General features: G+C 43.8%; 1 protein-coding gene across 7 annotated transcripts in view; it reads left to right on the top strand.

The window, feature by feature from the left end:
- Positions 1–22,126, top strand: part of LOC140394858 (double-stranded RNA-specific editase 1-like) — a 424,458-nt gene extending 402,332 nt beyond the window's left edge. For all 7 annotated transcript variants that reach the window (XM_072482047.1, XM_072482018.1, XM_072482024.1 and 4 more), the window contains 2 exons: positions 8,206–8,384; positions 11,990–22,126. In XM_072482047.1, coding sequence (XP_072338148.1) covers positions 8,206–8,384; positions 11,990–12,166 — 356 coding nt within the window. In that variant the 3' untranslated portion in view covers positions 12,167–22,126. The remainder of the gene's footprint in view (positions 1–8,205; positions 8,385–11,989) is intronic.
- Positions 22,127–22,584: the final 458 nt, after the last annotated feature.

Here is a 22,584-nt window from a genome sequence, read left to right on the forward strand (position 1 = left end):
GTTTGAATTGAGGGGATCAGCAGAGGGCTTTGAGACGCAGTGGGGATTGTTCACGACCATGTTTGAGGAATTGTTTGTCATGGAGGTGCGGGGGGGCGTGTTAAGAGGGGGGGGGGGGGGGGACCTGTACAAACTGGAAACAGAGATGTGAAGAATTTTCTCCGATTTACTTATGGTTTTGTACTTTTGAATATGTTTGACATAAAATACATTTTAAAAGGAAATTATGCATGACATAATCTTGAAAGGGAAGATTCTGCAGGGCTCTGGGGAATGCAGGCTTGGGACTAATTGGATATGATGTTCCTTTGTGATGCTCTGTTCTTGCACATCTTTATAAAATTATATAATTTAATTTATATTGTCTCCCCTTGCGATCAATTTCAAAATGCAGCACTTTAAACTTCCTCGCATTAAATTTGATCTGCCATGTGTCCACTCATTTCTAAGTCTGTAAATATCCTTCTCTAATCTGCTTCTGTGTTCACAGTTTACTATTTCTAATTTTACTTTGCACTATTTCATGTCAATATGTATACAATTAATAGATTTGGGGCTGTAGTTCAGTTATGTTTGTGAAAACATTACAAAACTTGTGTTAGTTGTTGAAATTGAAGAAGCATGTTGATTTTCGAAGAGAATTAAATTGAACTTCTACAAGTAGGTTATATTCTTTGGTCCATTTACTTTTGTGCCAAGGTTTCACTGAGCTACTGAAGGGTTAAGATGCATATTGGAAAAAAAATGGCATCGGCTCTGTATAATAGCCTATTTGTCTCATGCCATTTAAACCCTTCTCAGCTGCAAACTTTTGTGAAAAGCCCAAGGTCTTTAGTCAGTTCTGCCTGGCTGAATATGACCCTTGCGCAGTAATGACCCCTGGACCTCTGTGCAGCCCTAAGTAAGATTGATTTAATGTGCACAGGCAGCTGCTGAAAGATTGGAAAAGATTACCATCTATCACAAAAAAACTAGACCTTGCAAGCAGGTCAAACATCACGTCGGAAAATGGTCTGATTTGTAATCTCATAAAGTCTGGCAAGAATTTCAAACAAGGAGACTGGCAACTGCAGAAGCAACCTGCTACGTTGGATTAAATGATGAAGCTTAAATGTTATTGAATTAAGTTATCTATGTCTGGGTTGTGAGGTTGCTGATTCAGGTCTTAAGAGCCCAAGCTATTGCAAGAATTGATGTCAAGTAAAATTTCTTATTATTGTTAACACTTCCTTTTGGAAGTAGAATCTGAGAAACATGCACGTTTGCCAGAAATGGTGTAGTATGGATGACTATTTTTAAGTGCAGGTTTCTGTGTAATGCATAAGGCATGGAAGTCTAGGATTTTGAAAGTGCGTTATTTTTCTTCCACAATAGTTAATCCGATTGAAGAATGTAATGCAAATATTGCATCAACTTTGTTGACTAACAAGAGTCATATTCTTAAAGTGAATGCAAATTTGCTTAGAAATATATCCTTTCATTGGAATTGGAAACAGTGCAATTGGATTATGTAATAGGGAAATTTGTTGAAACTGTGCATGGAAGGGGTCTGTCTATGTTTGGGCTGGAACACAGATTCTACACACGCCAAGTCAGATTTCCAAAGGGTGATTTTTGGATTGAGCATTTTGGTTTTGATACTTTTCTTTTGTTTTTTAAAAAATTTTTATTCTCCTTTTTCACATTTTCTCCCACATTTACATCCATCAACAATAAACAATAATCAGCAAGATATGTCAATCCCCATAATAACAACGATCCGATCTACCCACCGACCCCCAAATCTCAACCAGCATGTTTACATAAACAAATGACAAAAAGGGATCAGGGATTACCCGTAGTCACCCTTAATCTTACACAGCTCCCCCCCCCCCCCCAAAACCCCTCCTCCTCCCAACCTCGGTTCCTTCCCCCCAAACTTTCCACCTCGGCTAGACCACTCGGACCCTGTTCTGCCAGGCTCCGATGGCTGCAGCCCCCCCCCGCCCCCGCCTCACTCCCGTTCACTGGCCGGCTTAAACCGGCCAGCGTGGAGGCCCCCGCCCGGGTCCCTTTCCCACTTGCCCGGCCCCAGGAAAGCCCAAAGATCCCCTTTTAGCACACAAACCTCGCATATCCACCTACACCCCAAAGAACCCTCATTTCACGTGAAAGTCCCGTCCCTTCCCTTGTCCAAATATATACAACATTGGCTCCTTTAGCCTCTACACCCGCGCGCAGTGATACAAAAAAGAAGAAAATACAGTCATGAGGTTACATCGGCACATGACCATTCCTCAATTTTCAGTTCTGCCACAGTCCTTCTGCTTTCGCAAACTCCTCCGCTGCTTCCGCCGTTCCAAAATAAAAGTCCCTGAGCTTGTAAGTCACCCTCAGCTTCGCTGGATATACAATGCCGCACCGCACCTTGCTAATGTACAGTGCCCTCTTCACCAGGTTGAAGGCAGCCCGCCTCCTCGCCAGCTCCACCGTAAAGTCCTGGTATACACGTATACCAGCTCCAGCCCACTGCACCACCCGCTTCTGCTTGGTCCAGCTCAGGACCTTCTCCTTCACACTGTACCTACGGAAGCACAGAGTCACTGTCCTTGGCGGCTCACTCGCCTTTGGTACAGGCCTCCACGACCGATGAGCCCGATCCAGTTCATATCAGGAGGGATCCTCCCCCTCCCCCAATAGTTTTGCCAGCATCGCGGCAAAATACTCAGTCGGCTTCGGTCCTTCAATTCCTTCGGGCAGCCCCACAATCCTCAAATTCTGTCGCCTGGATCTGTTTTCCAGGTCTTCCATTTTTCCTCGCAGATCCTTGTTAGTGCCCATCACCTTCCACATCTCCTTCCCCATCGAGGTAAGTTGATCACCGCGCTGCAATAACGTCTCCTCCACTTCCTTCAGCGCCTCCCCTTGCTCTCGCACCTCCGCCACTGCACTCGCCACCTCGGTCCTCACCGGGGAAACCGCTTCCTCCACCAGCACACTCAAAACCTCCCTCATCTCCTTCCTCACCGTCTCCATGCATTTCGCAATCTGCGCCAACTGCTTTTCGAATTCCGCTGCCATCACCTTAGTTATTTCTTCAGCCGTAAGCAATGCGGCCTCCCCTGGTGCTCCAGCCTCCATTTTCCTTGGTGACCCCGCGGTGACCTTTCCACTCTCCGACGGACCTTCAGCTGTTTTTTTTACGGCCGTTTTTTTTGCTCACCCTCGACATTTTTCTTTTTTTTTCTGTGCCTCCTCCGTGCCTTCTCCCTGCTTCTGGCGCCTCCGTGGACCCTGGGACCGGGCCTAAAGCCCCGAAAATGCCGTTCCCGAACAGGAGCCCCCGTTCGCCGTCACTGGAAGTCCTCGGTTTTGATACTTTTCTAACTTTTGGGTGTACAGTTAAGTTGCTTCTGCTACATAACAACACTAAAGTTTTAATATAAATTGGCTTAGTGATAGGAGACGGAGGATGGTGGTAAAAGGCTGTTTGTGTGACTGTGGTGTACCGCAGGGATCTGTGCTGGGTCCCTTATTGTTTGTGATATATTTAAACGAGATAGAAGAAAATGTGTGTGGGAGGGGTGGGTGGCGATATATAAGTTTGCGGATAACGCTAATATTGATCGGTGGTTGACAGTGAAGAAGAAGGTCTGCAGTTATAGGAGGATAGAAATGGATTAGTCAGAAAGGCAGATCAGTGGAAGATGGAATTTTACCCTGAAAAATGTCAGGTGATGCACTTTGGAAGCAGTAACACGACAAGGGAGTACTCAATGAATGACAGGATACCAGGAAGCTCAGAGGACCAGAGGGATCTTGTGGTGCCTGTCTGCAGATCCCTGAAGGCAGCAGGGCAGATTAACAGGGTAGTTAAGAAGGCATAAGGGACACTTGCCTTTATCAGGCATGGCATAAGTTATAAGAGCAGGGTGGTTATGTTGGAGCTGTACAGGTTAGGCCACAGCTGGAGTGTGTGTTCAGTTCTGGTCACCACACTATAGGAAGGATGAGATTGCACTAAAGAGGGTGCAGAGGAGATTCACCACAAATGTTGTCTGGGATGGAGCATTTTAGCTATAAAGAGAGGCTGGATAAGCTCGGGTTATTTTCTTTGGAAGAGAGAAGGCTGAGAGGCTGTTTATAAGATTATGAAGGACATGAACAGGGTGGATAGAAAGCAACTGTTCCCCTTAGTTGAAGGGTTAATAACAAGGGGGCATAATTTTAAGATGAAAGTCAGGAGGTTTAGAGGGGATTTGAGGGGAAATAACTTCACCCATTAGGTGGTGGGAACTGGAATGCACTGCCTGGGAGGGTAGTTGAGGCAGAAAACCTCACAATTTTTAAAAAGTACGTGGATGAGCACTTGAATTGCCATAACATTCAAGGCTATGGGTCAACTACTGGGAAGTGAGATTAGTCTAGATTAGAGTTGTTTGTTTGTCGGTACAGGCTTGATGGGCTGAAGGGCCTCTTCTGCGGTGTATGATTCAATGATTCTATAAATCTAGAGTAGGGACCCAGTTTGCACCTGGAAAGAGCTTATGTGATACTTTGTTCTTTAAAATCTCTTCCCTACTTAGATATAACATCATTATGCTTCAAACATTGCCTGATGGTGCCTCAGGTTTCTTGGTCACTATTTAATTCTGCCTCAAATTTAAATGTTTTGAGAATAAAATGCATTTGCCACACTCCTGAAATGTGTATGTAATAGCACACCACTGCGTGGGAAAATCAATGTTTGAGCCAGCGGAAACAATGGTGGAATTGTACCCCAATTATGAGTGACCGCGATAGGTAGGTAATGAGGATTAAGCAGTTAACGACATGGCCCCTGACTAGCAATTTTGTCCTTCACAACTCTGCCAGTTCAGATGTTAAAACAGCTCAGCAATTGAAATAGTGATTAGCCGTAGGTTTCCTTACTGTAATTTAACCTGTAGAGTTTGTATTGAGAACACGCAGGGCCACATACATCTAACCGTACCACTATGCTTTCCTCTTCTTCTTTCCCCCCCCAACCAACTTCTGGTGGGTCTAGTCAGGTTGGGTCTAGTCAGGTGAGGCCAGACATACCAGGATTAAGGAGGACTTGTGAATTTTGACTGAAAGATATGACATTGCATAGTTGGCAGAGCTGAAATTGTTCTTCGTGCTTCCCTGATGCAATCACTGTCTGATTTTATAAAATAAAATAAAGAAAAGGCCACCTTTTATTTTTATTGTGTTTTACATTTTTTGTTATAAATGGCTTTCTAGACCACTTCAGATAGCATTGAGTCAAGTATCAACTGTAGTCTCATGTATGTCAGAGCTGGTGAAGGGAGTACGATGGCACTGTGGTCAGCACTGCTGCCTCACAGCGCCAGGAACCTGGGTTCAATGTCGGCCTTGGATGACTGTGGGGTTTGCACATTCTCCCCATGTCTGCGTGGGTTTCCTCCGGGTGCTACGGTTTCCTCTCACATGCCAAATATTAGGTGGATTGGCCATGCTAAACTATCCGTTAATATCCAAGGATGTGTAGGTTCGGTGGGGTTACAGGGATAGGGCAAGGGAGTGGAGCTAGGTAGGATGCTCTTTCAGAGGGTTGGTGCAGACTCGGTGGGCTGAATGGCCGCCTTTTGCATTGTTGGAATTCTATGGAGTAATTTCTCAGCCTGCATCTTTTTAAAAATAAATTTAAAGTACCCAATTCATTTTTTCCCAATTAAGGGGCAGTTTAGCATGGCCAATCCACCTACTCTGCACATGTTTGGGTTGTAGGGGTGAGACCCAAGCAGACACTGGGAGAATGTGCAGACTCTACACGGACAGTGATCCGGGGCCGGGATCGAACCCGGGTCCTCGGTGCCATGACGCAGCAGTGCTAACCACTGCGCCACCGTACCGCCCTGCCTGAAAAACAGCATCAACCAGTTGGGGTATATTTGGAAATGCCTTAATTAAGGATATGCATTACATTTTCCATGGGCTGCGCCAAATAAAATGAAACCGGGAAAGATAGAAGTTGTGTTATGGGTCAAACTGTAAAAGAAATATCTTGTGCTGATTCCCATTGCATTCCTACCAAGAGCAAAAACACAACATTTGAACTATAAGAGAAACGGTGATATTAATATGGCTAGAGGCAGACTTACTACAACTATCTCTTCTTCTGGCTTAGGATGGGTTTTGACAGTGTTTTACCCCTTGAGTGCTATTGATTCTTGCTTGTGGATGATGATATGTGAATTTTGTGTGAACAAATGCAGGAATACACTCCAAATGCTTTCACAGCCTGCCATGGTGCACTTTTACAAATTATATCAGTTATTTTGGGAAGATAAATGCATTACAGGCAGAAAACTAATGTCAACTTTACTACTTTCTAAATACAAATACCATGCACCTCAATTTCATACCTAATACTCAACGCATCTAGTATATGTTAAGGATGAGAAATTATGCTGACTTGCATTTTAAAAATCTATTTGTATTATGCAGCTTAGTCCAACAAATTTGAGTCCCAGTACGTTGTACAAGTTATCTAAATCTCAGCTGCACTACTTACTGGTATATTACGAAGCAAAAAGTTGGAAGCTAAAAGTCAACGGATGTCTTGAGAAAATAACTGTTAAAAATTGTAATGATGATGTGCATGATTGTCCACGATTAAATCCATCTTGAACCACTGCAATCCTTGTACTGTTCTTTTTGTTTGTTCATATGATATGGGTGTCGCAGGCTGTGCCAGCATTTATTGCTTTATTGCCCATCCCTAATTGCCCTTGAGGGGGCAATTAAGAGTCAACCACATTTCTGTGGGTCTGGAGTCACATGTAGACCAGACCAGGTAAGGACGGCAGATTTCCTTCTCTAAAGGACATTAGTGAACCAGGTGGGTTTTTACGACAATCAACAATGGTTTCATGGTCATCATTGGACTTTTTCTAATTTGAGATATATTTATTGAGTGTAAACTCCATCACCTGCCCTGGTGGGAATCGAACCCGGGTCCCCAGACCATTATCCTGAGTCTCTGGATTACTAGGCCAGCGACAATACCACTATGCCACCGCCTCCCATGTTGGTGCTCCCACAATGTTGATAATTGTAAAATAGAAACCTAGTGATGTCGGCAGAACAATGACCTGGGTCAGAATTGGAATAGTATGTGATCTGGAGAGATGTTTGAAGATATTCCAATGTCCACAGCTCGTATTTCCTTATTAGTGCCACACTGTTAAGTTCTGCATTTGTTGCCCATGCCTAATTGCCCTTGAACTGAGTGGCTTGCTAGACCATTAAGAGTCAGCCTCATTTCTGTGGGTCTGGAATCACATGTAGGCCAGAACAAAGAAAAGTACAGCACCAGGAACAGGTCCTTCGGCCCGCCAAGCCTGCACCGATAATGATGCCTGTCTAAACTAAAACCTTCTGCACTTCCGGGTGCCCTATCCCTCTATTCCCACCCAATTCATGTATTCGTCAAGATGCCTCTTAAATGTCACTATCCTATCTGCATCCACCAGCTCCTCCGGCAACACGTTCCAGGCACGCACCGCCCTTTGTGTAAAATGATTTGCCTCGCACATTTCTACTAAACTTTTTCCCTCGCACCTTAAATCTGTGTCCCCTAATAATTGACTTTTCCACCCTGAGAAAAAGCGTCAGACTATCCACTCTGTCCATGCCCTCACATTTGTCCGGATTATTAAACTCCCATCTGCCATTTCTCCACCCAAGTCTCCAACCTATATCCTGCTGTATCCTCTGACAATCCTCTTCACTATCCGCAACTCCACCAATCTTAGTGTCATCCGCAAACTTGCTAATCAGACCAGCTACATTTTCCTACAAATCATTAATATATACTATGAACAGCAAAGGTCCCAGCACTGATCCCTGCAGAACACCACTAGTCACAACCTTCCATTCAGAAAAGCACCCTTCCACCGCTACCCTCTGTCTTCTGTAAGGTTGACCGATTTCTTCATTAAAGTACAAAAGGTAGACAGTAATTTGTACACAGCAACTCATTTTGTAATCGGTGTGTTCGGATACTCTAAAAGAGCAGCTCTTTTAAGGCTGCACCTTGTGAGAATGTGATTCAATAAACTTTGTTTTAATTAACTTATATCCACGATTAAGCAGCTAATGGGGTAAGCACAGCTCTATTATTTTACAGTTTCCATATTTGATCGTTATCTTGACTGAACTTCGGTTGATTGTTTGTAGGTATTAGTAACACCGAATCACGCCAACCAGGCAAAGCACCAAATTTCAGTGTCAATTGGGTCGTGGATGACTCGGGCCTGGAAGTCATTAATGCCATGACAGGAAAAGATGACATAGGGCGTCCTTCTCGATTATGTAAATATGTTCTGCACAGTCGCTGGCTACGTCTGCATGGAAAGGTAAGAATATCTAGTAATTCCCTTTCCTTCCACCCCCCACCCTCCTATCTTTAATTTCCTTTTAATTCCAACAATTGTTTTTTAAATTTAGAGTACCCAATTCTTTTTATCCAGTTAAGGGGCAATATAGTATGACCAATCTACCTATCTTGCATATCTTTGGATTGTGGGGGTGAGATCCACGCAGATATGGAGAGAATGTGCAAACTCCACACAGACAGTGACCCGGGACCGGGATCAAACCTGGGCTCTCAGCTCCATGAGGCAGCAGTGCTAACCACTGCGCCACCGTGCCACCCTAATTCCAGCTATTTTCTTTTTTGTTTTAAATCCCACCACAGCATGCAAAGCTTTTTCCTCCAAGACATTCAATACTGACAATGGCAAATTTCCTTTTATGTTCTCCTGTTAAGTACTCTTAAGGCCAGATGAGAAAGTTCCTCCATGTTGCACCATCAAGTACACCGTACATTCATTGTCACATGAGAAGAACATTTCCTATTGTTCTCACTGACCACCTTGAAGCCTGTCTGAGTGACAGTTTTAATTATTTTACACTAAAAAAAATCGTATTACAACTTGCTGAACTCATTTTACATAGAACCCTTATGATCTAATGGCCAAGCTGCGCCTGAAATGCAGCTCACCGCAGCGCAACGTGGCTGATAGAAGCAGGGAGACTCCGCTCCCAGGATCTACCCGGTTCACAACACCTCGCGAGATCCAACACTTTTTAGCAGATCTGCTTGTCTCACACTAATGTGCAGATTCCTGGGGTTCCTGAGGCTTTGGGATTCATCCTCTTCATCTCGGAGACCTCGGGCGAGCATTGTTCAGCATTGGTCCTCACAAATGGGGACCAGACGGAACGGCACACGTGGGGTCTCCCAGGGGTTTGAGGACCCAATTTGTATGCCCTTTTTGGTAGGGTGGTGCCCTGGCGGTGCCACGTGGGTGTCAGCTTGACGCTGCCAAGGTGCACATTGCCAGACTGACACTGCCTAGTTCCCAGGCTGCCATTTTTTGCACCTGCACGATCGGCTGGGGGTGCCCTGTGTGGGTGTTGTGGGGAGCTGTGTCCCTCCCATAGTGCATTCAGGCTGGGGTCGGAGGTCCCTTCGGTGGCCTTGGAGATCGGGACTGAGGTACCCTCAATAATGACACTTAGAGATTAAACTGTAAAGAAGGCTTTATTAGACTAATAACTATGCTAGAGCTAGAGACGAGAGCTGACTGTTACAGACCATAAGGCAGCCCTTATGTATGGCTCCCAGATGGGCGGAGCCAGAGGCGGAGTCCCCAGGGTTACAAGCCCGGTCTTAAAGGAGACATCACCTTACATGATGATAAGGCAGTAACCGTTCATCACAGGGACACCTGTGATGGGACACATTTAAAAAAAGCGTCCCAATCTCTCGCTACACTGGGGAGTTCTGGTGAGCGGAGCCCCCCAGTGTACAAAGTGGGGCTATGTGCAGTCTTGGTTGTGCATTCCCCGCTGAGGCTTCTTGTACAATGCGAGTCACCGGAAAACATGCGGCTACAAACGCTCGCTATGGGACTTTGTTCCCATTTAGTTGAATCAAGCCCTCAGAGTGAGCAAAATGAGACTGATGCAGTCTCAGTAAACTTATAACAGCCCACCCCTTGATTCTAGGATTTGTACTACACTCAGTACACCACTTTCTCTTCAGCTGTTGGTTACTTTTCAAACACTTTGCTTGAAATTGCAATTGTGAATCAGTTGGCTGTTAAATTTGCACCATCTGTTCAATGGTTTGCACTGAAACATAATTGTGGCCACCTCAAAATTGAGTTTTGACTGACCCATCAAATGAAAATGGTGCACTTGATGAAGGGGTTTGATCAGGGTAGATTGGGGACCAAACAGTTTCCACTGGAAAGAAGGTCAGAGGATTAAGAATCAGTAGTAGCAGTATCAGTAGTAACTTCCAAAAGGGAACTGGATATATAATTGAAAAGGATATTGCTGAAATGCCACAATAACTCTCAGCCGGTTTAAGGCTGAGAGACCTGTCCTTAGTCTCTTCCACTTAGCACAGCAGTAGTGCTGCATGACACAATGGAATCACCCTTGATGTGAAGATGCAATTTTGTTTTCACAAGGATTGCACAATGTTCGCACCTGCCGTTGGATAGACATGTCTGCAACAGCTCGATATCTGGAAGTTTAAAAAAAAATGTTTTAAATAGAGTACCCAATTCATTTTGACCAATTAAGGGGCAATTTAGTGTGGCCAATCCTTTGGGTTGTGGGGGCGAAACCCACGCAAACACGGGGAGAATGTGCAAACTACACACGGACAGTGACCCAGAACTGAGATAGAACCTAGGACCTCGGCGCGTGAGGCAACAGTGCTAACCACTGCACCACCGTGCTGCCCTTGGAAGTTAAAATTGAGCATGTTGTTCTCCTTGCCCCCCGACGCCGGTGTAGTCTGGTTTTGTCACTTCACAAAGTATTAAGGTGGAGTCAGAAGGAAACAGAGCATGTCGGGGTGACAAGGTCCCTTCACTGAAAGATATTAGTGAGCCACTTGGACTTTATGGCAATCTATTAGTCTCGTGGTCACTGTAACCACTAATCTGAGCTGCTTGTGTCTGGTTATTTTTTTTTTAAATCAAGAATACAGAATGCTGGAAAAAACCCAGTCAGGCAGCATCTGTAGGGGGAGGAAACAAGTGTTTCAAGTCCATTTGGCTCTTCATCAGAACTAAGATAGGGAGAATGTATTGGATACTAAACTAGCTGCTGACTGCGAACTCTGTTTTGGTCTTTTTTGTTTTGTTGTATTTGGAATGTAGGGGGTGGTGTTTGGGATTGTATGTTGAAGGGGATGCTGGTTGGGGGATTGATATTGTATTTGCTTTGTTGGTTATCTTTTGTTTGTGGTGTATTTGATGAAAATGAGGAGAATAAATTTGTTTTTCAAAAAAAACTAGCTGGGAGAGATTGCAACGAGATGTAGCAATCATAGGAGCAAAAGACAGGTGGCCAGGGTAGTATGGTAGCACAGTGGTTAGCACTGCTGCTTCCCAGCGGCAGGGTCCCAGGTTCGATTCCCGGCTTGAGTCACTGTCTGTGTGGAGTCTGCACGTTCTCCCCATGTCTGCGTGAATTTCCTCCGGGTGCTCCGGTTTCCTTCCACAAGTCCTGAAAGACATGCTGTTAGGTGAATTGGGCATTCTGAATTCTCCCTCAACGTACCCGAACAGATGCCCGAGTGTGGCGACTAGGGGGTTTTCACAGTAACGTCATTGCAGTGTTAATGTAAGCCTACTTGTGACAATAAAGATTATTATTACTGTTAGGTATGGGAGATGTGGTTGGGGAGGGGGGATGGTGGTTATTGCATTGAGATAGTAAATGTATGGGGTATTCAGTTCTGATGACTAAAGCGTTATGCCATTTTCAGTTATGACTTGTAACAAACATGGGAAAAGCTTTAAAAAAAATAAAGTAGATGCACTTACACTGAGATCATTATATTCAAAACTGTTTCCATTTGTGTCCAGTGGGACATGGAATCCACTTAAAGTCTATTCTCTCTTTCTCCACCCACATGTTTTTCCCATTCCTGTAGTTGCCATTCTTGCATCGATCCAAACAGGAGAAGTTCAGTTCATACTATGAAGCAAAGCAGGCTGCCACCGAATATCAAGCTGCCAAGGAGTCCTTGATCAAAGAGTTCCAGAGGAGTGGATTAGGCATGTGGGTGAAAAAGCCCATTGAACAGGATCAATTCGCTCTGTCTGGCTGAGCCCATGTTGGGATTTCTAAGGATGCAAAACTGCTGGAATTCCATGTGTCAGATGTATTTATTAACTTGTAACTTTAAACTAACTGGGTTTTTTTATTTCCTTTTTTTTAAAAAAGCGTGTCCCTTTTCTTGGCTATCAGCTAGATTTTTAAAGTTGCACAAACAGCAATGTACACAATATTTGTTTTCATTGGCCTCTAAACTAGCAGATAATGTTAGCAATTGAAGCTGTAATTGAATTGTGCAGTATTGATAAAGAAATTGACCATAATTACGATTGTACCCAAAGCTATTCTGATTTTAAACATGGTATAAGTTTCTAAAACGATAATGTTGAGTTCTGGTTCTGAAAATATATTATACAGGAAGTAACCTGTAAAATTGTCATGACTTTTCAACCTTTAGAACTGTTCTTTTTGGTTTTGCAATTTAGCATTTTTGACACAGAACTATTTGTGATGGGAGGAAGCATGTGTTTTGAATTCGGATGCAAATTTCAGTGTGCCAGATTCATGGTCCATGCGATTTTCTTTTTTTTTTAAATAATTTTTATTAATGTTTTCATAAAATATCAGTAACAAAATGAAAAAGGAACCCAACAGGGTTAAGTACAAAACACAGTCCAAAAAAGCAACCCTCCATACCCCCCTCCCCCCGTACATAAATAATAAATTAACACCCCGACTTAGCACAATGCAAACATAGCAAATATATACACCCCCTCAGACACCCCAGTGTAAATAAACAAAAACAAAAATAAAGTTTAAACCCCCCCCCCCTGCCGAGTTGCTGCTGCCATTGACCAATGTCTACCGTTCTGCCAGGAAGTCTAAGAACGGTTGCCACCGCCTAAAGAACCCTTGTACCGACCCTCTCAAGGCGAATTTCACCCTCTCCAATTTAATAAACCCCGCCATATCGTTGATCCAGGATTCCACGCTTGGGGGCCTCGCTTCCTTCCACTGAAGAAGAATCCTCCGCCGGGCTACCAGGGACGCAAAGGCCAGAATACCGGCCTCTTTCGCCTTCTGCACTCCCGGCTCCTCTGCCACCCCAAATATTGCGAGCCCCCAGCCCAGTCTGACCCTGGATCCTACCACCCTCGACACCGTCCTCGCTACGCCCTTCCAAAATTCCTCCAGCGCTGGGCATGCCTAGAACATATGGGTGTGATTCGCTGGGCTCCCCAAGTACCTAACACACCTGACCTTGCCCCCCAAAAAACGGCTCATCCTTGTCCCGGTCATGTGTGCCCTGTGCAGCACCTTAAACTGTATGAGGCTGAGCCTCGCGCACGATGAGGAAGAGTTCACCCTCCCTAGGGCATCTGCCCACGTCCCTTCCTCGACCTCCTCTCCCAACTCCTCCCACTTACCTTTCACCTCCACCACCGAGGCCTACTCCTCCTCCTGCATCACCTGGTAAGTTTCCGAGATCTTCCGCACTCCCGAGAGCACCCTGTCCTGTACTGTGCGTGGCAGCAGCTGCGGGAATTCCACCGCCTGGCAAACGCCCTTACATGTAAGCACCTGAAGGATTTCCCCGGCGGGGAGCCCATACCTCTCCTCCAGCTCACCCAGGCTTGCGAACTTCCCGTCCACAAACAGGTCTCCCAACCTTCGTATACCTGCCCTGTGCCACCCCGAAAACCCTCCATCTGTTCTCCCTGGGACGAAACAATGGTTCCCCCGTATCGGGGTCCACACCGAGGCCTGAACTCCCTCCCCGCCCTTTTTAGTGGGAGCTCGCCAATCCCCCTCTCCTGGTCCCCTGGGTGAACCACGAACAGCTCGCTCTTCCCCATGTTGAGCTTGAACCCCGAGAATTCCCTGAGGATCCTCATTACCTCCGGCATTCCCCCCACCAGGTCCGCCACATACAGCAGCAAGTCGTCCGCATAGAGCGACACCCTATGCTCCTCCCCACCCCGCACCAACCCCTTCCAGTGACTAGACTCCCTCAGTGCCAAAGCCAGGGGTTCAATCGCCAGTGCGAAGAGCAGGGGGGACAGGGGACACCCTTGCCTCGTCCCTCGGTGCAACCAAAAGTACTCAGACCTCCTCCTGTTCGTGGCCACACTCGCCATCGGGTCCTCATACAACAGCCTAACCCACCTGACAAACCCCTCCCCAAACCCAAACCTCTTCAGCACCTCCCACAGGTACCCCCACTCTACCCTATTGAAGGCTTTCTCAGCGTCCATCGCCACCACTATCTCCGCCTCCCCCTCCCTCGCCGGCATCATAACGTTCAGAAGCCTCCGCACATTCGTGTTCAACTGCCTCCCCTTCACGAACCTCGTCTGGTCTTCGTGGATGACCTGCGGCACACAATCCTCAATCCTTGTGGCTAAGACCTTCGCCAGCACCTTGGCATCTACGTTTAGCAAGGAAATCGGCCTGTAAGACCCACACTGCAGGGGATCCTTGTCCCGCTTCAGGATCAAGGAGATCAGTGCCCGGGACATCGTCGGGGGCAAAGCCCCTCCCTCCCTTGTCTCATTGAAGGTCCTAACTAGTAACGGGCCCAACAGGTCCATATATTTTTTATAGAATTCGACCGGAAAACAGTCCGGCCCCGGTGCCTTCCCTGCCTGCATGCTCCCTATCCCTTTGGTCAGCTCCTCCAGCCCAATCGGGGCCCCCAATCCCGCCACCGGTCCCTCCTCCACCTTTGGAAACCTCAATTGGTCCAGAAAGCGGCCCATCCCTCCCTTCTCCAGTGGGGGCTCGGACCGATACAATTCCTCATAAAAGTCCCTGAAGACCCCATTGATGCCAACCACGCTCCCTCCCCTGTCCTTAACTCCCCCGATCTCCCTAGCTGCATCCCGCTTCCGAAGCTGATGCGCCAGCATCCGGCTTGCTTTTTCCCCATACTCATAAATCGCCCCCTGGGCCTTCCTCCACTGCACTTCCGCCTTCCTGGTGGTCACCAGGTCGAATTAAGCCTGGAGGTCCATGCGATTTTCTAATGGACAGAAAATCAATTGGATTACAATTTGGGGAGTGCTGACAGGTGCACTCAAATATCTACAATCCACTCCTGTTTCATGAAACTCCACAGCAGAATCACTCAATCATACAATTTTTCCCTATATATGTTCTCAGGATAAATATCATGATGTACAAAAATGCTTGAGAACTGGGACTTTGAGGATAATGTGGGCGCTCCTCTAAAGATTTAAGAAGGGGAAAATATTTTTAGACAATGGAAATGTTATGTCCAAGCCCACTAAATAATCAGAACCATCGCAATCAAGTGTAATACTTCAATTGTAGTACTTGGGTTTCTTTATTTTTGACAGCTGCGGTGTCAAAAATCTATTTGCAAATCAACTTCATTTAGCCATCAAACGGGAGTGCTTTCTTTAAGAACAGGTCATAATTTTAACTTAAAGGCAGAATAATGGCTCATTGTACAGATGCATCTTTTGCAAAAGTGATGTAGTTACGTTCAACTAATTCATAACAAGTCCTCAATTGTAAATTGTCCAGGCAGATTCGGCGCCGATTCTGTGACAGTTCTTTCACTAGGAGTCGGAGCAGCTAGCCAAGAGTTCAGTTTTAAAATCAAAGTCCAAAATATTGCATTTTTTTTTAATGTAGTGAAGAGTTGATGTGCATTTTGGTAAATTTTAAATTAAAGCCTAGCCTAGCCATAAAAGGGATGCTATCTGTCTATATGTGTGCCTGCTGCTTTCTCCTTGTTCTTTTTTCATGCACGACTGTTGCCGTGCTTATTTCTTTGTTGTGTAAACTGGAATAGCATATGCTTTGATGCCAATGTTCCTTGTGTTAAACTTTTGCAACTGAATGAAGGCAACTGAGTGTGTAAAGGGTCACAGAACAACAATCAATTGTAATTCGTTGAAGGTTCAGGTCACATGTAACAGAAATAAAGGGTGGATGCAAGTTAACTGAGATTGTAGCACTTGAAAACTTGTTGAATTACAAGTGGAACAATTCTGGTTACAATATTTCATTTTTGGGCTGGCAGTGTCTCCTACAAGATCCTCGACCTTTGGTGTTGAAAGGTCAAAGTGTGTTGCTGCCAAGTTATAACCAATACACTAAATAACTGTAACTGCCTTAGAACTAAACAATCAAGAAGTTTTTAGTGGCATAAGATGAATGAATGCCTTGAGGACACAGTATTGGAACTTATCTTCTGCTTAATAGATCAGGTCCAGGAGATTGAGATTCAGATGACTTCCGTGTTTATGCTGTGGCCTGGCACCACTTCTGTGGCTGGAGGCCAATTTCCAAGCAGGAGACCGACTGTTCTGCCATCTGCAAGAATGTTAGGATCAGCGGTTTGGAAACTAGATTTTCCTCAATACATTAATGATTATAGCCAGTACTTAAATTGCTGTTATTTCACAAGTGTCAGTAGGTTATGATACTGACTTCAGAAACTGCAGAATAACATGCAAACTTGTGAAGCTGGGTCTCATACCAGAATGGGAGGTACTTAGTTCAACATCAGATAACAAAAGCCAAGATGATGTAGATTTGCCTGTGGAGAATTCTTGAGCTTGGGTCCTTTTACTTATGAGTGGAGTTAGTGCCGGTGGACGGCATGTCCACTTTTGGCAATGCTCGCTCGGGTTCAATGTGCCCTTAAAGCTCACTTGTCACACGATCTATTATATATACTCGTGTTTATTTGTGTTTTCTTCATTCTGAGCCTTTGCTTAACTGAAAGCACAGCCGCTGTTGATGCTGTCATCATGGCCATTTTGAAGTGAGCAGAACCAAGTCTAGTCAGTCTGGCACAATCAAGTGTAAGTTATTCAACATATTGTTAGATCTTCCAAAACCATTTCATGAGATACAGAATTATTAATTGCCGAGTCTACTTATAAAATATGCATGCACATAAATGCTGTATTAGTTACTGCTTTCTGCCAACCCTACTTCAGGTAGTACATCAATCAGCAGTGTCAATACTGCTGAAACCGACAATTTAGCAGCATCTACTGAGCTTTTTGTTGCTCCTTATTACTTATGTTGTTAAAATGATGAGGGTTGCTTTTTTAATGAATGAGTTATATGTTTGAGGTTCATCTGTATTGCGTATCTTTTTCATAGTTGTTTGTTTGTAGTGTTTTGCTACCATTAGAATTTGTGTCCCAGAGGCAGTATGGTGACACAGTAGTTAGCACTGCTGCCTCATGGAGCCGAGGACCAGGGTTCAATTCCGGACTCGGGCCACTGTCCGTGTGGCGTTTGCACATTCTCCCCATGCCTGTGTGGGTCTCACCCCCACAACCCAAAAAGATGTGTAGGGTAGGTGAATTGGCCACACTAAATTGGAATTGCCCCTTAATTGGAAAAAAAAATAATTGGGTACTCTAAATTACAAAAAAAAGAATTTGTGTCCTGGATCCCAGATTACATAGAAACAGAAACTAGAAGCAGGAGGAGGCCATTTGGCCCTTCGAGTCTGCTGCACCGTTCATCATGATCATGGCTGATCATCAAGTTCAATATCCTGATCCCGCCTCTTCCTAAACCACACCCCCCCCCCCTCACCCACCCAACATCCCTTTAGCCCCAAGAGTTAATTCCTTCTTGAAATTGCACATTTCGGTCTCAACTACTTTCTGTGGTAACGAATTCCACTCTGGGTGAAGAAATTGCTCCTCACCTCAGTCCTAAAAGGTTTACCCCGTACCCTCAAACTATGACCCCTAGTTCTGGACTCCTCCGCCATAGGTTACATTCTTTCCGAATCTACCCCGTCTAATCCTGTTATAATTTTGTACGTTTCTATGAGATCCCCTCTCTCTCTTGTAAACTCCAATTAATAGAATCCTAACCGATTTAGTCTCCTCATATGACAGTCCCGGTATCCCAGGAATCAGCCTGGTAAACCTTCGCTGCACTCCTTCCATAGCAAGAACATCCTCAGGTAAGGACACCAAAACTGCACACAATACTCCAGGTGTGGCCTCACCAATGCCCTATACAATTGCAGTAAAATATCTCTATTCCTATACTCAAATCCTCTTGTTATGAAGGCCAATATACCATTTGCCTTCTTTGCTGCCTGCTGTACCTGCACGTTTACTTTCAATGACTAATGCACAAGGACACCAAGGTCTCGCGGAGTATTCACCTCTCTCAATTTACACCCATTCAAATAAGAATCTGACTAACTATTTTTGCTACCGTAATGGATAACCTCACATTTATTCACATTATACTGCATCAACCATGCATATGTCCACTCACTCAGCCTGTCCAAATCCATTGAAGCATTTCTGCATCCTTCTCATGCTCACCCTCCCACTCAACTTCGTATCCTCTGCAAATTTGGAGATAAGACATTTAGTTCCCTCGCCCAAATCATTGATACATTATGTGAGTAGTTGGGGCCCTAGTACAGATCCCTGTGGTACCCCACTTGTCACTGCCTACCAATCATAGAAAGACCCATTCCAACTTTTTGCTTCCTGTCTGCTAACCAGCTTTTATCAATCTCCAGACACTACCCGTAATCCCATGTGCTTTAAGTTTACATATTAATCTGCCATGTGTGACCTTGTCCAAAGCCTACTGAAAGTCTAAATAAACCAAATCCACCGGTTCTCTCTGGTCAACTCTACTAGTAACATCTTCAAAGGATTCTAGTAGATTTGTCAAACATGATTTTCCTTTTGTAAATCCATGCTGACTTTGTCTGATTACACCACTGCTTTCCAAATGCTGTGCTATGAAATCTTTGAAAAGCAACTTCCCTACTACCGACGTTCGGCCCACTGGTCTACAGTTCCCTATTTTCTCTCTACCTCCCGTTTTGAATAGCGGGGTTTCATTCGCTACCTTCCAATCTGTAGGAACCATTTCAGAGTCCAAAGAATTTTGAAAAATGACCACCAATGGATATACTATTTTTAGGACTACATCCTTAAGTACTCTGGGATGCACATTAACATGCCCTGGAAATTTGTCTGCCTTCAATCCCATTAATTTCCCCCAACCCATTTCTTTACTAATACTAATTTCCTTCAGTACCTCACTAAAACTTGTGCTTCTCAGAACTTATGCTATATTATTCATGTCTTCCTTTGTGAAGACAGTAGCAAAGTACAAATTTAGTTCCCCAGCCATTTCTTTGTTCCCTGTTATGAATTCCCCTGAATTGGGAAAAAATAATTGGGTACTCTAAATTTATTTTTTAAAAGTCACCCAATCTATATGCAGATTAAAGTCACCCAAATCACATGCATCTCTGATTTTCTGTCTAACGCTATTCCCAATATTACCACTGCAGTTTGGTTGTCTGTATACCACCCATACAAATGTTTTTGCCCCTTGATGTTTCTTAACTCCACCCAGAGAGATTCCATAACATCTGTACTAATATCATTCCTCAATATTGTATCAATATCTTCTTTAATAAACAATGTAACTCCACCACATTTTCCTTTCTATCTGTCCTTCCTAAAAACTCAATAGCCCCCAATGTTTAGTTCCCATCCTTGGAGCCATGCCTCCGTAATCCCAATTATATCATATCTCTTTACATCTATCTGTGCAACTAATTCATCCATTTTATTTTGAATGCTCCACCCGTTCAGGTACAAAACCTTAAAGCTAGTCCTTGTAATGTACCCTGTACCTTCCCTACTATTTCTTCCAGTGTTATTATTTGATACAGGTCCTTGATTTCTCTGCTACCACTTTTCTTATTCTCCTTTCTGTCTTTTTCTCTTGTTCTTGATTCCCCCTGCTCTGAATACTTACATAGGTTCTCATCCCCCTGCCACCAAGTAGGCAGGTTGTGCCTAACTGCTGAGAGGGACATGGTGAGCAAACATAATGCTCCACATAACTCCTATCTGAATGAGCATGACAAAGGCAGTATTGCTAACCATGCAGCAAGATATTGCAAAGTGGGCCCCCACCTCCTCGTCTTTTTGTCTGGACTGCTTTTCAACTTACCCAGTGTTCTTCAGTTGAGCTCAGGGAAACCTATTATGAGGAGGGAAATGTGCTGCAAACTAGCTCTGGACATAGATTTTTCAGTGCTAATGCTTTCATATGGACCCTAAAAATTGTTTAACCATCAGTATTCTTGATAGTTTAGATCTTGGGCAAAGGTCTGAGATGGGGTCCTATGCTCCAGTTTAAATCTTGGGCGAAGGTCTGAGATTGGGTCTGTTCTCCAATTGAATTTGAGTTTAACATGCTTAATTTGCTAAGCAGACCAATGATTTTCCCTATAGTCAGGTGATGAATCTGATTCAGAATAGGCTTGTCTTGACCCCCAAGTAAGGCCTCGACTTGACTTCCAAGCAAGGTCTTCCTTTACTCTCCAGCCAGCTGGACTATAAAAACTGCAAATTTGAAGAAGCTGAGACCTTGTCTGTGATCTTTGAACGCCATTTACTCTGGGTGAGTAATCGGTGGCCATGGATAAATGATGGGATACACTTAGAAAGTTTTCTATTCACGGTGGTCCAGAGAGCTGAGAATGTCTGAGTCGGATTGCTTGAAAGTGTGAGAGCTTGAAAGATAGATGCGGAGACACTTGTCTCTTTCCACGGGGAGAAAAGCAAGAAGAAAAAAATGGAAAGTATTTGACTGAGGTTCCATATTAAGATCAAAAATAAGTTCTGTAATCAAATGTAATCAAAAGGGGCTGTTTAGCACAGGGCTAAATCGCTGGCTTTGAAAGCAGGCCAGCAGCACGGTTCGATTCCCGTACCAGCCTCCCCGAACAGGCGCCGGAATGTGGCGACTAGGGGCTTTTCACAGTAACTTCATTTGAAGCCTACTTGTGACAATAAGCAATTTTCATTTTCATTTCAATAAATAATTACAACAGCATTTAACATTGGCCCGGAATGCTGATTTCTATGATGAATACTTTGATAGACAATGTAAATGACTATCTAATGAAAAAAAAATCAACTGTCATAGCCAGCCAAATTTCAGGTTTAAAGAGTTTTACTGTAGTATTAAAAATAGAAATGGATTTCAAACCAGCACTAACTGGTCCCTTCACTGATACTCCAGTTCACATTACGCCTTTGCTTGTAGTACTACTTCAATTTCTTGAAATTTAAATTGAATTTAACTGCTGTGTCTACTTTTGAAGATGTTTGGGGGCTACCCAAAACTAATGGTCATAAATAGAAGATAGTCACTAAAATATCCAATAGGAAATTCAGGAGAAACCTCTTTACTCAAAGAGTAGTGAAAATGTGGAACTTCTTACCAAATGGAGTGATTGAGGCAAATAGGATAAATGCGTTTTAAGGAGAAGCTATGTAAATGTATGAAGGAAAAAGGAATAGAAGATTATGCTTATTGGGTTAGATAAAGATGAGTGGGATAAGGTTCCTGTGGAGCGTAAATGCTGGTTTAGATGAATGGTCTGTTTCTGTGCTGTAAATTCTGTGTAATTTTATGTAATTAACTAGAATATTTATCACAGTTGTAGAGAAGCAGTACTGTAATGTCTCATATAATAGTAGATCTGATTTCCCACCCTGAACCCTGTTGGTATCAGCCTCACCATAGGTATCATCAGTTAACTGTGCCCTGTCCAGACTGAGATCTTATCAATAATGTGAATTTTCTCCACACAATGGAAGTGTATTGTCAAGTATCTTGTGGTGAGATCTTTACACATCATGGGACATAGAGAGGAGACTGTGTGTTACATTGCCTCACAGGGGAACCTAGTCTAATATTCTCTTCTGTAAGCTTATTTTGTGACCTTTTTAATTTTATAAGGAACAATCGCTTAAACACAACTTTCATTGTCTTCTGTAATGTAATTTTGTACTCAACCATTGGAAGCAACTCAGTGAATACAATGTTTGTTTAATTCACCTTGTACGGAACAAATCAATCCTGTTAAGCTGTCATCCATTTCCTAGCGGTTTAAGACATTCCAAATACAAGCAAAAAGATGAAATAAAATTTAACACTTAGCTCAAAATGATTTTTTTCTAAATGTTGTAAGTATTCAAAGTGCAGCAATGCATAATTAATATCCAACTGGCTGTTGAATATAATAGCTGGATGCTGTCTTTGGTCACTGTTCATTTTAACTTGTTCACTTTGGAATGGGAAAAGTCTTTCTTCCAATCTCTCTTTCCATTGTTCCAGACTGCAAGTAGTTGCGGTACTTTTCCAACATTGGTCAATTCATTCGTTTTGACACCAAAATAAATGCCAGGTTCCGAATCAAAGAGCAGGAAATTGCCAGTACTTGTGACCTATTCTGTTGCCGAATATCTGTGCATTTATGTCAGTCAGTTATTAACCGTCAATATTGTAATCTATTACTGGGTAAACCATTAATTTAGTGCTTTGCAAAAGAAGGCCAGCACCAGTATGTAAGGAAAAGCATTTTAATTCATGGTCAAATTCCAGTTAGTTTTGTGAAAACTTTAC

This window comes from Scyliorhinus torazame, chromosome 2 (genome assembly GCF_047496885.1).
Source record: "Scyliorhinus torazame isolate Kashiwa2021f chromosome 2, sScyTor2.1, whole genome shotgun sequence".
In the NCBI taxonomy this organism is placed as follows: Eukaryota; Metazoa; Chordata; class Chondrichthyes; order Carcharhiniformes; family Scyliorhinidae; genus Scyliorhinus; species Scyliorhinus torazame.